General features: G+C 39.2%; 1 protein-coding gene across 2 annotated transcripts in view; it reads left to right on the top strand.

The window, feature by feature from the left end:
• LOC126335386 (MAP7 domain-containing protein 1-like) overlaps nucleotides 1-17,915 on the top strand; it is a 136,673-nt gene that overhangs the window by 69,559 nt on the left and 49,199 nt on the right. For both annotated transcript variants that reach the window (XM_049998607.1, XM_049998608.1), the window contains exon 3: nucleotides 15,357-15,983. In XM_049998607.1, coding sequence (XP_049854564.1) covers nucleotides 15,357-15,983 — 627 coding nt within the window. The remainder of the gene's footprint in view (nucleotides 1-15,356; nucleotides 15,984-17,915) is intronic.

Raw genomic sequence — 17,915 nt, 5'->3', positions numbered from 1 at the left:
CCAAGACCACTTGTGACTGTAGTGTGGTTGCGTTTTATTTTAACACATAGCGGTTTGTAAGACGATTACACGTCTCTTTATAAGACACAGTGATAGCACTCGCAAGAAAAATTTATGAGACATGTCCACTCATAGTTGATTTTAGGTCAATATTATTCTGTATCACCAGCAATTGATTATTGACGAAGTAGTATACTTAGTAGTAGGGGGTGAGTGGAAGGATCGCCTTGAGCATCAGGCTTATAAAGTATGTGTTTATGTTCACACATGTGCAAAGGAAATGACTATGTCCAGTCGTAAGGAAGGTATGGATTAGACGTGGAGTAGTGTGATAGCAAAGGGAGGAGTATGTGAAGCCTTAAGAACGGTACCGGTATTTCTATTTCCAGAGCCACAGCCGTCAGCAGGGTGTATTTCCGATACTTCAGTCGTTGTCGAATGTCGTTCAATTGAGACTGCGATGATAACACTTAACTGCAAGTGTAGCGATCAAATATATATGTGACCGACTTCCTACGATAATTCTGTCAAGGGGTGCTTGGCCTGCAGCGCCGGTGCCCTTGGCGGTAATGATTCACGGTTCCTGTTAACAGCAGGAGCTATCCGAATGGTAAGGTCTGTTGGGAGGATAGGAATGTAGCTGACTTAACCATATTGTCTCTAGAAAGCCGAATAGCTAACTAATTCTTAGTATATGTTGGGTAGCTTTCGTGATTGCATGGAAATCTGTATTCCACTGTCCGAGGTATCAGAACGATTTTCACTTGTAATGTTGGACTTGTTCATTTCTGAACCAGGGACCCTTACCTCACATTCATAAATTTATCCATCTTCACAATCCTTGAAAGTTTGTAGCATCATCATGAAATCACCCTGCATACGCATACATTTACAGGTGCCAGCGCATATGAGTTCGACGCTGTGTACGTCGTTGGATGACGTTTCCGGATATGAGGTTCCTATTTAAAATATTGTATTGTGTACTCATTCCCTTCTACAGGTCCTAGAAGTTTGTAATGAGAATTTCTGAACATTCTGTATAATGAATATTATACTGCTATAGGTATTGTCATAGTTATTAGTGGTAGTGGAGAGACACAAAGCTGTTGGCAGCCTGAATTCTTCCAATTTCTCCTATTTCAGAATTAATGACTAAAACGATCAAGAGTAATTTCACGTAAAATCACCCAGTGGACGTTGCCCTTATGTCACAGATTTTTCTGAAAATTTGGTGTAAGAATGTACATAATGAGCTAGGGTTAAAATATTTATTCTGGAATTTTTGACCAAAATTGTAATTAGGAGACCATTTTGAAATGTGGGCCCATTCTACCAACTGGCGTTGAGAAACGAAGTGCCTTGTAAGTTTGTAAACAATATAACTTTTTTATTTATGAATCAATTTTTTTCAGTTTGGTGTCATTGGAAGTAAAAGAATAGATATATAATATAAAATTATTAAATTGCTGTGTCTAAGCAACAAATGTTTGAAAATTTGTAATTAATTTAACTTCACACCAATTTCTTTTGCAAATTCCAGGAATTTTTTTCAGCAGTCACAAGTTTCACATCGGAATATTTGTTTCAAATAAATACTACTGCCATACTTTAAACATTAAAAAATCAGAAGGGTGTTGGTCCTCTATTGTTAGATCTTATACTTTTTCAATATTGCTCTAATAATTAATTGCTTAAAATAGCTAATCAACAATACATGAAACAACAATGAATAATTCAGTCTAGAAGCAACACAGGCTTTATGTGTTAGGTTTGTTTGTGTCTATGCACTTTACATATCTGAAGGACTTTCTTGTCTTGAATTTGTGCTTCTTACATGAGCAGCCATTTTGTCTTCTAAGTTCCAGTAGTAAGCTGTTGTGGAAAGCCCATCTCCAGAAACTAAATGCTGCTTTATTTACCATTAGAACAGTATCTGAAATAAGTGACACTTCAACATGAAAAGTTGCATATTTTCATACACTTATGTCATATGGTATTATTTTTTGGGGTAATTCTTCTGATTCAAAAAGGGTATTTTTGGCTCAAAAACGGGCTGTTCGATCTATATGTGGTGTAAGTTCGAGAACTTCTTGTCAGCCCCTATTCAATAGTCTGGAAATTCTGACATTGCCCCTCACAGTATATATTTTCTTTAATGTTGATTGTTGTTAGCAATATTAGCCTATTCCCAACAGTTAGCAGCTTTCACTCAGTTAATACTAGGCAGAAATCAAATCTGTATGTGGAATGCACTTCCTTGACTCTTGTGCAGAAAGGAGTGCAGTATTCTGCTGCATCCATTTTCAATACGCTACCACAAGAACTCAAAAATCTTAGCAGTAGCCCAAACACTTTTAAGTCTAAACTGAAGAGTTTCCTTATGGCTCACTCCTTCTATTCTGTCGAGGAGCTCCTGGAAGAGCTACAAAATTAAGAAAATTCCAGTGTTACATTGTTGATTTTCTTTATATAAACTTATGACTTGCCACCTGAATATGTTTTTTTTATGTTTCATTATATCTGTTTCTAATACCGTGTTATAATTTCATGTACTGACTCGTTCCATTACCATGGACACTTCTCCTTAATTTGGTCCCACGAAACAATAAATAACTAAATAAATAAAAATAAAAAATGCAGCCCACATCCTTCTGAATCTGCTTAGCGTATTCATCTCTTGATCTCAATCTACAATTTTTACCTTCCACACTGCCCTCCAATACTAAATTGGTGATCCCTTGATGTCTCAGAACATGTCCCACCAACCGATCCCTTCTTCTAGTCAAGTTGTGCCACACACTTCTCTTCTCCCCAATCCGATGCAATACTTCCTCATTAGTTATGTGATCTACCCATCTAATCTTCAGCATTCTTCTGTAGCACCACATTTCGAAAGCTTCTATTCTCTTCTTGTCCAAACTATTTATCGTCCATGATTCACTTCCATACATGGCTACACTCCATACAAATACTTTCAGAAATGACTTCCTGACACTTAAATCTATACTCGATGTTAACAAACTTCTCTTCTTCAGAAACGCTTTTCTTGCCATTGCCAGTCTACATTTTATATCCTCTCTACTTCGACCATCATCAGTTATTTTGCTCCCCAAATAGCAAAACTCCTTTACAACTATAAGTGTCTCATTCCCTAATCTAATTCCCTCTGCATCACCAGAGTTAACTCGACTACATTCCATTATCCTCGTTTTGCTTTTGTTGATGTTCATCTTATATCCTCGTTTCAAGTCCACATCTGCCCCTGGAAATGTGTTACAGTTTAAAACCTGGTTCCTAAATCTCTGTCTTACCATTATATAATCTATCTGTAACCTGTCAGTATCTCCAGGCTTCTTCCATGTATACAACCTTCTTTTATGATTCTTGAAGCAAGTGTTAGATATGATTACGTTATGCTCTTTCATTTCTTACCCCCAATCCATATTCACCTACTACATTTCCTTCTCTCCATTTTCCTACTGCTGAATTCCAGTCCCCCATGACTATTAAATTTTAGTCTCCCTTCACTATCTGAATAATTTCTTTTATATCATACATTTCTTCAATTTCTTCATCATCTGCAGAGCTAGTTGGCATATAAACTTGTACTACTGTAGCAGGCATGGGCTTGGTATCTATCTTGGCCACAATCCTATTTTTTATTCATTATTAAATCTACTCCTGCATTACCCCTATTTGATTTTGTATTTATAGCCCTGTATTCACCTGACCAAATGTCTTGTTACTCCTGCCACCGAACTTCGCTAATTGCCACTATATCTAACTTTAACCTATCCAGTTCCCTTTTTAAATTTTCTGAATATGATAATGTTTGGGGAAACAGAGCCCCTCAATATGAGATAGTGAAAAGGAACAATTGAATTTAAAAAGAGAAAGAATTCGCCCAATCCATGCATAGTTCTACAGTAACATATAAGCAGAGAGACTTAATTTAACATCCATAAGCGCAATGGGTTGCTTTTTTTCAACATATTACAGTGCCCTATGACGTTCTATAATTTTTATGAAGCAATGCTAGACCACTTAATCATATTATAACCTACAAGCGGTAGTTGCAATATATGCTTTTTTATAATTGTGGCTAGTTATCAGATGTTTTAGTGAACTTTATTTATCAGATATTATAATGACTGAAAAAAGATCACATATTTTATTTAACATTTCTTACAAGTTTTTTTTGTATCAGTTATCATTAGAAATAATGATATATTCATATAAATATTATTATTCCTTATTAATAGTTTTGTTTCATACAGAATTATATTATAATGAATGATAGTTCATTTAAAAATACATTAAACTAAAAGTTGGTCATATTTATAACTCCATTTTGAAGGTTTTTTATAAGTAGTTATTACTCTTTAAATTATTATTTCTTCACTATATGATATCATCAATTTAATTATAAATTAAAAAGTTGAGATCTCTATATTAATTTATTCATTATGCATAATTTATATACTTGAAATATATATTACCTTCAAACCAATCATTAATACACTCAATTTTGACAATATATAACCAAGTAATAAATAAATAGCTATTAATTATTTTTGTCATTGATTTTGTTATTGACAGTTGATAGTTAATTTTTAAGTATTTAGTTTTAAAGGCTGTTAAGACATTATCAGTACTACATTTTTAATGTTATAAGTGTTTAACATACTTTCACAGAATTTAAACAAAAATATTTTTTATTTGTGTAAAATTTATTACTTATATACAATAATTCAAATAAAACAAATTATAATAAATATAATTCAATTCCACAATCAAAGGTTTTATGTGTTACGTATCTTACAATGCTCCTGAAGCAACATCTGATTGACTGTTATAAAATACATCACACTATCAAGTTGAGAGGTTTTAGAATATAATATTGAGGGATTGTACATACCGAGAGGTTCCATATTGAGGGATCGAACTGTAATATAAAGTTGTTTCATAATGTGAATATTAGAGGTCACTTAATAAAGTGGTCATTAACTATTTCTCATTTCCTGTTTACAGATTCTTCATAGTATATTCTTGTCTAATTAGAGAACAATAAAAAGTTTCGAACCATCCAGTTCTTTTCTGCAACATGCACAGTTGATTAAAAATCATAATGGAAAACAAATGTTCTTTAGGCTTTGTGTCAGCAGTTGTGTGTCAGGAGAAAAGTAATAGCAGCGAAGAGCTTGATTTAATAGTTATGTCAAGCCTGAATCAAGCTGATATTGAATTACTGAAGCTAAGAAGCATCTGTGATTATATTGAGTGTTTGTTCTTCTCACAAAAGGCTCTATTTGGGAACATTTGAAGACATACAAAGATTTTGCTGTGACCCTTTTAAGAAGCATGGTAAAAAGACTGCTAAGAAATCTTTGAAACCTCTTTCTTTAACCATGGTAAGGAAATATAAAACCCTTTGACTTATTCCAGGCACCACACTGTGCATAACATTCCGTAAGGACATTTCACATTCTGTGGGGGATAACCTTCCAGGGATGGATGAATGTGAAGTTGAAGATCAAGAATATATGCCAGACCCATCTACAGCTCTTCAAAAACTTAATGGAAGTTGTGAATTACTTGAAATTTCACCATTTAAGGTTACCAAGAGAGCACAAGACGGGCGTCCAGAATACATTCGTTCCAAGTCCCGTTGTTCAGCTTTAAAATTCCAGCAAACAGCATCAGAAGTGCTACATGTTCCAATGAAAAATGTGTCTGAAAATACTGCCAGTGCTGACTGACTATACAGACTGTAATATTTTAATGCAAAAACTGAAAGAGAAAGTCAGCAGAAGTTCTGTTAAAGAAAAACTACAAATACTTACCTTAGCACCAGAGTAAAGAAAAAATCCAAATGTTTTTGCCACTACCGAATACATGGTAAAGAAATCGAGGGTATTGCTAAAAAAAATGTGGTATGTTCTCAAAAGGGAGTTTAAAGTGGGAAACAGCAAAAGGTAAGGATGTGGAAAAACGTGTCCAGAATTTTTACTGTGAAGATGATATAAGTCGCATTTCTGCTAATAAAAAAGAGTGTATAAGAGAAAAAGACTAATTTTACATAATCTGAAAGACGTATACTTAGCTTCCAGAGAAAAATACACTGAAGATAAAATTGGTTTTACTAAATTTTGTGAATTTAGGTCAAAAGTAAAATGAAAAATGTTAGTATATTTCATCAAAATATTGGGGGATTGAAGAATAAAATTGATGAGATTCTGCTTTGTTTAGAAGATATAGAAACTGAGAATGTAATAGATGTACTATTCCTGTCTGAGCATCACATTGTCACTGATATGCAAAAGGTTAGCATCAATGGGTACAAATTAGCTGCACATGTAAGTAGAGATAATATGATGAGGGGAGGAGTTCCCATATATGTCAAAAGCTTCCACAGTGCAAAACATTTCGAAACTAAAAAAATTTGTGTAGAGCAACATATGGAAGCATGTGCCACTGTACTAAAACTAAATGATGGCACTTTCATAATTGTAACAGTGTATAGGTCCCCCTCAGGGAATTTCCAGCTATTTTTAGAAAACTTGGATGCTTTGTTGTGCTATCTGCCAGACAGGGGGAAGCAAATTATCATTTGTGGGGATTTCAATGTTGATTCCCTGAAAGAGTGTAATAGGAAGAATGACCTTGTAGTATTACTCAGTTCTTTCAATATGAGCTCCATCATTGATTTTCCTACTCGGATAACAAAGAACAGCAGGACATTGATAGATAACATTTTTATAGACCAAGATAAGTTTAAGGACATAAATGCTTATCCTGTTGAGAATGGTATTTCAAATCATGGTGCACAGCTAGTTACAGTACATGACATAGCTCCATGCAGTATATCAAATCAGAATTTCAAAGCAGTGCATTCAATTAACAATATGAATACTGCAAACTTTAGGGAAAGACTAAAGGAGCGAGACTGGGATGAAGTGTATATGGAACCCGATGCAAACTTGAAATATAACTTATTTCACGATACATTTTTAAGGGTATTTGAAAATTGTTTTCCCAAAAAAATAGTGATACATAATTCCAAGAAAACATATAAAAAACCTTGGCTAACTAAGAAACAAGAATATCTTGCAACAGTAAAAGAGAACTGTATCTAACAGCAAGAGGGAGTACTGACCCCGAAATTGTTCAATATTATAAAAACTATTGTGCGGTACTGAGAAAATTTATTGAAAAGTCCAGAAGTATGTGTATCATGTCTGAGGTCAGTAACTCTGATAATAAAATTAAAGCGATTTGGAATATTATTGAAAGGGAAACAGGGCAACCAAGAGCACAGGAAGACTTTAGTGCCATAAAACTGAATGACAAGTGTACTAACAAACAATCTAAAATTGGAAATATTTTCAATAATCATTTTTTAAATGTTGTGGAGAAAATAGGATCAAGATCTTCACTAGAAGAGGCAAGGCTTCTAATAGAAGAGACCATACCTGTGCAGTTTGAAACAACTGTATTTCCACGAACCTCTCCCTCTGAAATCAGTAAAATAATAAATTCACTGAAAAGTAAAAGCTCTTACGGAATTGATGGCATTTCCAGCAAGATACTTAAAGCTTGTTCCCCACAGATAAGTAGGATTCTCAGCCACGTATGTAATAGCTCTTTGGGGCAGGGTGTTTTCCCCGATAGACTGAAATATGCCATTGTAAAACCATTGCATAAAAAGGGGGACACGTCGGATGTCAACAACTATCGCCCAATCTCTCTTCTGACAGCTCAATCAAAAATTTTTGAGAAAGTAATGTATTCAAGAGTAGCCTCCCATATTTGTAAAAATAAAGTACTAACAAAATGTCAGTTTGGTTTTCAGAAATGCTTTTCAACAGAAAATGCTATATACGCTTTCACTGATCAAATATTAAATGCTCTGAATAACCAGACATCACCCATTGGTATTTTTTGTAATCTCTCAAAGGCCTTTGACTGTGTAAATCATGGAATTCTTTTAGATAACCTAAATCATTATGGTTTGAGTGGGGCAGTGCACAAATGGCTTAATTCATACTTAACTGGAAGAATGCAGAAACGTGAAATAAGTGGTTTATGTAATGTTAATACAACAGCTGATTCCTCAAACTGGGGGGGGGGGGGGGGGGTTATCAAGTACGGGGTCCCACAGGGTTCGGTCTTAGGTCCTTTACTGTTCTTGACATACATTAACGACTTACCATTCCATATTGATGAAAATGCAAAGTTAGTTCTTTTTGCTGATGATACAAGTATAGTAATAACATCCAAAAACCAATTGTAAATGTAAATGATGTTTTTCACAAAATTATTAAGTGGTTCTCAGCAAACTGACTCTCTTTAAATTTTGATAAAACACAGTATATACAGTTCCGTACAGCAAATGGCACAACTCCAGTAATAAATATAGACTTTGAACAAAAGTCTGTAGCTAAGTAGAATTTTCAAAAATTTTATGTGTGTCCATTGTGAGAGGTTAAACTGGAAGCAACACATTGATGGTCTGCTGAAACGTCTGAGTTCGGCTACGTATGCTATTAGGGTTATTGCAAATTTTGGTGATAAGAATCTCAGTAAATTAGCTTAGTATGCCTACTTTCATTCACTGCTTTCGTATGGTATCATATTCCGGGGTAATTCATCGTTGAGTAGAAAAGTATTCATTGCTCAAAAACGTGTAATCAGAATAATTGCTGGAGTCCACCCTCGGTCATCCTGCAGACATCTATTTAAGGGTCTAGGGATCCTCACAGTAACCTCACAGTATATATATTCACTTACGAAATTTATTGTTAATAATCCAGCCCAGTTCAAGAGTAATAGCAGTGTGCATAGCTATAACACCAGGAGAAAGGATGATCTTCACTATGCAGGGTTAAATATGACTTTGGCACAGAAGGGGGTAAATTATGCTGCCACAAAAGTCTTTGGTCACCTACCAAACAGCATCAAAAAGCTGACAGATAGTCAACCAACATTTAAAAATAAATTAAAAGAATTTCTAGATGACAACTCCTGCTACTCATTGGCTGAATTTTTAGATATAAATTAAGGGAGGGAAAAAAACTAAGTTAATCATTAGTATCATGCAATATTTTGTGTAATGTAATATCCTTTACAGACATCTTTCATTAACCTGACACGTTCCACTTCATTACAAAGTGTCGTATTCATGATCTGTGGAACAAGTATTAATCTAATCTAATCTAATCTGTGTTACTGTAAACAGTCGCGGAATACATAACGTAGGTGTATGCACATATCATCAAAACATAAAACTGTTAATGCATGCTGTTTATGTGAAATAACTGTACACTGAACTTCTACAGAAACTTGTGTGCAATGTGGAAAATGAGGAGTGCATGCTGCATCGCTGTGCTTGGTGTCCTGATGAATAGGAACTACACATTTTTTTTAATCGAGCTGGACTCCTTACAACATTGTGAAAATGTTGTATTCAAACAATGGATGTAAACGGATCGACCTACACTGGAGGCATTGATGAAAACGACTGATGAATTTGTTGAGTATCTCATGCAAATACTTCAAAATTTAACACATCATCATTATGTATCAAAATCTCAGAGTCACTACTTAAAATCAAGCAAAGAAACCCTCCCCGATACTACATGCATCATCATAGTGGATTTTGCAGAGAACTATTCCTGTTTGCTTCAGGATGCTGCACAAGGATTTTACTGGCAGAACATTCAAGTCACTCTTCATCCTTTTGTGGTGTACTTTAAAACAGATGATTGCATTAATTCTATGTCATTGTGTTGTATAAGTGACTGTTTGCAGCATACCAACACATTCTATGTGTTCCAGAAAACTGCTCTCACTTATATAATGGAACAATTACCACACATCCAGCATGTTATATACTTCAGTGATGGCAGTTCTGCAAAATATAAAAACTTTAAGAACTTTTTTAAATTTGTGCCATAACAAGCAAGATAATGGAATAACTGCATAATGTAATTTTTTGCCACTAGTCACGTGATGGAGTTTATGATGCTATTAAACGTTTAGCAACAAGAACAAGTTTACAGCGTCCATGTGAAAGTCACATTTTAAGTCCAAACGATCTGTTTACATTTGCCAGAACTCATGTTCCAGGAATAGAAACATTTTATGTTACAACAGAGGAGATAAAAATTTCACAAACATGTTACAAAAACGATATGAGACTGGTTCTACCATTCCTGGGACAAGAGCGAATCATTTTTTCAAACCACTGAATGAAAACAAGTTGCTGATAAGGCGTGTTTCATCATCTACTAAGTTCATTCAAGTTCCTCTTGGAATTCAAAACACTGCCTCTAACACAATTAAAGAAGAAACATGTCGCAGCTATCTACAATAACCAGTGGTGGGTTGTAAAAATTCTAGAGATAAGTGAAGAACACAGAGATGCAAAAGTCAAGTTCATGAGTTCAAGTGGCCCTTCCTCAAGTTATTCATGGCCACATCACGCTGTTGTTTGCTGGATACCCTATGAAAACATTTTAATGACCTTGCCTGCTTCTAGTGCGAGCACAAGTACTGATCGTTTACATACTTTTGAATCAGACATAACATTGTCCATTGAAAACTTGTTTGAAAGAATGAATGCTTTTTAGAATTTTATGAATGTGTTTTATGAGAACTGATCATCATTTGTGACCAATGAGTGGGAGTCACAAAATGAAATGTGTATATTATTATTTATGGTCTTTCTGTTTTAAAAGATTGACAGAACAAAGACCCTTCTGATTGTTTTTATGTTGAAATGTATGACAAAAGGAAATCTGTGAGACAAATTTTAAAATGGTGAAACTTGTGATTTTGATGTAAAAAATTAATAAAGTTTGTAATTTTTTTTGTGAAACTGACTTTAATTACATATTTTCGGATATTTAAATGCACAGTTGCAGCATTTTTATAGTTTAGTGATATAGTTGGTCCTTTTATCTTTCTAATGACACCAAATTGAATAAAATTGATTTATAAATAAGGGAGTTATAGTAGTTAAAAACTTTCTACCTACCCTTCATACTGACACCAGATGGAGAAAATGCTAGACATTTTAAAACGGCCCCCTGACCACAATTTTGGTCTAAAAAAATCTGATAAAATTATTTTATCACTTTCTATTTATGTACTTTCTTACACCAAATTTTAACAGATATCTGTGGCATTCTTTATTTTGGTTGATATTAAATGAAATGAGCCTTAACCAATTTACAAAACACTATGGGTAGTTTACATCTTTGATTTTGAATTTTGGGTGATTTTAAATGTGGCTACAGGAGCTGGGTGAGGCAAGTGTCGCTATGGAGAGGAGTGGTACAGATGAAGCATGCTTTGTAACAAGTGTCTACCTTCAATGTGAGTAATTAATGTTGTGTACTACTTGGTAGGAAATGGTAAGGAGAGGTAGGCAACAGAGTGGTGTGCCATCATCAGAGGAAAACTGGACAGGAGCAGAAATGATTAGCGAACAAGTTAACACAGAAACAGAAAGTTATTTAACTTCTGTTTCTAGAATCATTCTTTTATGTCGTCTCATTGTCTCTGTAGTGCTGTACAATGAGAAGCAAGGAGAGGATGTTGTTTGGTGGCCAGTATTCTCTTTCTGTAACACAAACTACATGCATGGATTAAATTGTTCTTTATTCATAACAATGGAAAGTTAACTTAACTCAAAATATTCGTTGTGGTACAAGCCCTTCTCTAAAGTCCACAGTAGCCTCACTGCTGGTGTAGCACAAAGTCCGCTATGTGCACATTTATGGTTGCTATGTGGTGCCTGTCTTTGTGTGCGACGGAGATAACAGCTACTGCGATTTCCGCCGGGCTGTGATCTGATGACACTGGAACTTAGTGTGACGGACTGTGACAGACGCCCTCTGGTCCGTGGGAGTGATCCTAAATACTGGCAGCTGAGAGGACGTTGGTGGAGCGTTTCCTGCGAGTCTGTTTTTGGCCTCTGTCGATCTTGTCTCAACCCCTACGCCACACGGTCTGCTGACGCCAGCTTACGCCAGCACACAGTCGAAGACCCATTACAAATAATGCAGTAAGTAATAGAGCCCAGCTCAACAAATAACAACAAGGTTGATGCCGTCAGAACTATGTACAAATGATGGGGTCGGAGCCGCAAGTTGGCAGTGTCCACCTAGCATCACATAGAGAAGTGGTTCAGATTACGAGTGAGCTGTGCGGCTGCCATCAGCTATACTGTATTGCGGTGGGAAGGGACGCTCGCAGCATGGAGCCGCTGGAAACTGGGCACACACCATCGCGTCTGCCAGATTCTCCACGGCCCCTATTGGCATCTGAAGGAAACTTGCAATTTCATTGCCAACTTTGATGCCCGTGGCATGATATTGATTTGTGATACGAGAGTTAGTCGTTTCTGGGAAGGAGTTGTAGGTAGCATATGCAGTTTACTGAGAATTGCGTCATTCTATAAAGGGGGGCTGTTTGAAGAAAACAGTACTAATTATCTCAATGGCTCATTAGTTCATGGTTTAATAGAACATCTACAAAACTAGACATCTTTGATCTTTCGTTATCTTAGAAATTTTTTTCATTCTAAAGTTTTGTTAGGTGTTAATATTGACAATGGTGTCCGCCTGCTTAGCTGGGTGGTAACGTGCTCACCTCCCATACAGAGGGCCCAGGTTCGATTCCCGGCCGGGTCTGAGATTTTCTCCGCTTGTGCACTGGACATCGTGTTGTCCTCATCATCATTTCATCCTTATCAGTGGCCTGCAAGTCGCCCAACGTGGCGTCGACTGAAATAATACTTGCAGTTGATGGCCAAACGTCCCTAGATGTGGCGTCCTGGCCAACGATGCCATATGCTCATTTCCATTGACAATGGTGTGGTGGGAGAAGGTTTGGTATCTAATATCTGATTGCACCTAAAGCTTGTGGTCTCAGAAAGATTGGGAACAATTGCTGTAGAGAGTCCAAGTTCCGGCCAAGTGGGATTAGCCGAGTGGTCTGAGGCACTGCAGTCACAGACTGTACAGCTGGTCCCGGCAGAGGCTCGAGTCCTCCCTCGGTCATGCGTGTGTGTTTGTCCTTAGGATAATTTAGGTTAAGTAGTGTATAAACTTAGGGGTTGATGACCTTAGCAGTTAAGTCCCTGTGGTGTGCGTACTGTAAGACCTTCAGTACACACACCATCAGATTATTTGACTTGTCGCTCTAACGAAGTAGGAGGAGTGTCAGAAATATGTCTCGTGGTCTTATCGTCGCATGTTTATCTTCTGCCGTTAGGTCAGACGACAGAAACGCACGCTTAGAGTAGGACATTGACGGTGACCAACTTTAAACAGAACTTGATTAATTTTCATACACATTTATTAAAATAATAACAAGCATGAAAATTACTTAACTTGGTTCTGGATGCTATTTACAATTGACAACCTGACGTTCCTTTGGTATTGGTACGTGAATCTTATTCTCACATTTATCTCTGATACTTGACAAAAGTGTCTATACATTTATCTTCATGGCTATGTACAGGAATATGATAATCTTACTAGGCGCAGACTGAAACTTGACTATAGACTGGTACAGACTAATACAGACTAATGCATACCGATTAATCGGAGGTCTGTACACTCGTTATAATACGAGGGCTATCCACAAAGTACATTACGTTTTGGAATTAAAAGTAAATGAAGTATTGGAATTTTTTTTAATTATATACAGATGAAAGCCACACTTAAATACTACTTTTCTACATAGTTGCCATTTAAATTAAGGCACTTATCGTAGCGATGGACTAGCTTGGAAATTCCTTCGTCGTAAAATTAAGCCGCCTGCGGCTTCAACCACGTGGTTACCTCTTCTTGAAGCTGTGCGTCGTCATCAAAACGCTGCATAGCCATCCACTTCTTCATTGCTGGGAATAAGTGGAAGTCGCTCGGTGCCAGGTCGGGACTGTACGGCGGATGAGGAAACACCTCTCACTTGAAAGATTCGAGAACTTCACGAGTGGCATTTGCCGTGTGGGCCCGGGCGTTGTCATGAATCAGCAAGATCTCTGAGCCCAACTTTCCCCTGCGCTTGTTTTGTATTGCTCTTTTGAGGTTGTGCAGTGTTTGGCAAACCTTTGAGAGTTTATTGTAGTGCCTCTTTCCAGGAAATCCACAAAAATCACACGTTTTCAGTCCCAAAAGACCATCACGTTCCTTGCCGACATTGACTGCATGGATTTCTTGGGTTTTAGGGGGGAATTTGTGTGCCCCCACTGCATTGACTGCAATTTTGTCTCACAGTTCACATGCTCAACCCATGTTTCGTCACCAGTAACGATTCGATCGAACAATGAGTCACCATCTTTCTGATTTTTGTGAATCTCTGTCAAGATTTTTGGTATGCATCTTGCACAAAACTTGTGGTAACCAAGCTTTTCGGTAATGATTTCGTGCAACCAACTTCGTGAAATTTGTGGAAAACTCATAGAGTTCCGTTATTGTGAAATCACGGTTTTCACGGACCGCGGCATCGACTTTTTCGACAAGTTCGGCAGTCACTATGCGGCGTCTTCCACGTCATTCTTCGTCGTGAATGTAAGTTTCCACCATTTTTAAATTTTATGACCCACTGATGCACTCCACCTTCAGTGATTATGTTGTCCCCATAAACATCACAAAGCTGCCGATAGATTTCTATCGGTGTACAGTTTTTTGCAGTCAGAAACCTTATTACAGCATGCACTTCACACTTCGCGGCGTTTTCAATTAAAGCTGACATTTCAAAGTATCACAGTAGCTCAACGGAGTACAGCACGAACCTCTCACTAATACGGCAGGATGCCGACTGAGCGGCGGAATGCCGTGACACCGAGATGGCCGTGCTAGCCCCGCCCCTAACGGACACAAACGAAAACGTACTTTGTGGATAGCCCTCGTACCTCGCGCGTTCACGTATCACTGCGCGAGTGTGATCCGAGAGGAGAAAAGGTTCTACGTGCCTATCTGTCGCTATCGACGACGCGTGGCGGCGCAGCAGGAGGAAAGGTTCTACATTAGCAGCAATCTCATTGGTTGCGTTAAGCGGATCGGCGGAAGCAGAATCTGGTCCGTCTCTACGGCAGCGCCATCTCGTAGTGTGGAGACGGACGAGCGCTGCGCCTGCGCTGCTGTGCTCTGCGGGGTGCGCTCTAGTGGGAAAGTTGTGTACGCACTGACTACGCGGAACTATGTACACGACAGTCCCGTAAGATTTCACACACATTTAATAGTAATAATTTTTTTCCGAGTTCCACACACACAGAGACTTAAATAACTAGTTTCCACTGTCGTAATGCAACCTGCCTGCCTGTTAACACGAAACGCGTGCAGAGGTCGCCGTCTCCGCCTCCGCCGTGCGCGCGCTCCCCGTCTCCTCCTCCGCCGTGCGCGCGGGCGCGGTCTCCGTCTCCACCCCCGTGCCGCCCGCCTCCGTGCGCTCCGGCGCCGTGCCCGGCGTTCGAGATGCTCGAGGGGGAGCCGGAGGACCTGCGCGAGATGCTGATGTCCGGGGAGTCGGACGTGGAGGCGGCGGCGCGCGCGGCCATGCGAGCGCAGTGGGCGGCCTCGCTCGCGGCCCACCCGGACACCCTGGAGGATCAGCTGCGGCGCGTGGGCGAGCGGAGGCGCGCCGCGACGGAGCAGCGCTGGCTGGAGCAGGTCGAGAGGGTCGAGGCGGCCGCCGACCACCGCAAGAGGATGATGGCGATCCAGCGGGAGATGCAGATCCGCGAGTTCCAGGAGAAGCGCGAGGAGTACAACATGACGCTGGAGGCCGTCGAGGAGATGCTGATGGAGGAGCGCGACATGATGCTCCGGGCGCAGATGGACAACCTGCTGGCGAGGGCCAGGGCGGAGATCACGAACGAGGCGCAGTGGCACGCCGCCGTCGGCATCGCCGACGCGTGGCGGCGCAGCAGGCTCGAGGCCTACCAGCCGTACGCGGCTGCCGAAGCCAGGGTGAGTCTCGCCTCTTCGCTAACACTTCCACACTGAGGAATGTACCACATACTGGAATGTTCCTTTCCTCTGTACTCGCATAACATCGGTGGACGACGTACGGACAGTTGAACTGGTTCATTTTCTCCGAGCCCGAGCGAGGTGACACAGTGGTTATTTATTTATTGCCAAATTATAGACATGTTGCCTGATGTTTTAGAACAGGTCTTACATCTTAACAATTTTCGTTTTTCATTTTTTTTGCAGTTTCCTTTTGTTTTACACATATACAACATTTAGAAAGAATAATGCTTAACAAATTAACAATAATATACAGTTGAAATACGAGGGTCAGTCAAAAAGTAATGCCTCCTATTTTTTTTCTACGTTTAATTGTCAGGAAATTTAAATGCAATTACATAGGTTGAAAACCACAACATTGAGGATCATTTTGTCATTTTTCAATGTAATCTCCACACATGTCTACTGTTTTGGTCCATCTTTGAACAAGGGCATGTATCCCAGCACGGTAAAAATCACAGCTCTGCTTCCTAAGCCATTGATGCACGGATGTTTTGACGGCCTCCTCATCTTCAAAATGAATCCCACGATGAGCTTCTTTTAGTGGCCCGAACAGATGGAAGTCTGATGGTGCCAGGTCAGGGCTGTATGGGGGATGAGGCAAAACTTCCCATCCAATTTTGACAATCTCGTCAGAGGTGTGACGACTGGTGTGTGGTCTTGCATTGTCATGCAAAAGAAGAACATCTGCCATTGATTTTGTTGGGCGAACTCGCTGAAGACGTGCTTTAAGTTTTTTGAGGGTTGTGACGTATTGAACAGAATTTATTGTGCATCCCTGCTCCAAAAAATCAACCAGAATCACACCCTCTGTATCCCAGAAAACTGTTGCCATAACTTTCCCTGCCGATCGCACAGTTTTGAATTTTTTCTTCCTCGGCGAGCTTGTGTGACGCCACTCCATTGACTGCCTCTTTGATTCGGGTTCAAAAAAATGCACCCATGTTTCGTCCCCGGTCACAATTTTTTTCAGAAACTCATCTCCCTCCAAACGGAAGCGCTGCAAGTGTTGGGAGGCTATTGTTTTCCTTGCCTCTTTATTCTGATCGGTTAACAGTCTTGGAACCCACCGTGCACAAACTTTTGAGTACCCCAATTGTTTAATAATCGTGATCACACTGCCTTTACTAAGAGAAATAATGCAACACACTTCATCTGCAGTCACCCGACGGTCACCACGAATGATGTCATCAACTTGCTGAATGTTGTGTGGAGTCACTGCACTCACCGGCCTGCCGCTCCGCTTTTCGTCAGTCAACGGTGTTTGCCCTTCAGCTTCCTTACAACGACGAACCCATCGTCTAACAGTGCTGACATCCACTGTCACAACTCCATACACCTTCTTCAGTCTTTCATGAATGCGTATGGGCGTTTCACCTTCTGCATTCAAGAATTCAATCACACAACGCTGTCTCAAACGAACATCGATGTCGGCCATCTTACAAACTTCTGCTGTGCTGCCACCTGTTGACACAGAAAGTTACTACTGCAGTGGATTGCAGAAGAAGGTTTGAGGAATGGCGCCAAATTCAAATTTTTCACTTAACTTAATTTTTTTAAGTAGAAAAAAAAATGGGAGGCATTACTTTTTGACCGACCCTTGTATATATGGGCTGATCCATTGCCGGCCGGTGTGGCCGAGCGGTTCTAGGCGCTTCAGTCTGGATCCGCGCTACCGCTACGGTCGCAGGTTCGAATGCTGCCTCCGCCATGGATGTGTGTGATGTCCTTAGGTTAAAAAAATGGTTCAAATGGCTCTGAGCACTACGGGACTCAACTCCTGACGTCATTAGTCCCCTAGAACTTAGAACTAGTTAAACCTAACTAACCTAAGGACATCACACACATCCATGCCAGAGGCAGGATTCGAAC

Source organism: Schistocerca gregaria, chromosome 2 (genome assembly GCF_023897955.1).
Source record: "Schistocerca gregaria isolate iqSchGreg1 chromosome 2, iqSchGreg1.2, whole genome shotgun sequence".
In the NCBI taxonomy this organism is placed as follows: Eukaryota; Metazoa; Arthropoda; class Insecta; order Orthoptera; family Acrididae; genus Schistocerca; species Schistocerca gregaria.
The sequence above is the reverse complement of the archived record's forward strand: the minus strand, read 5'-3'. Positions and strand labels throughout refer to the sequence as shown.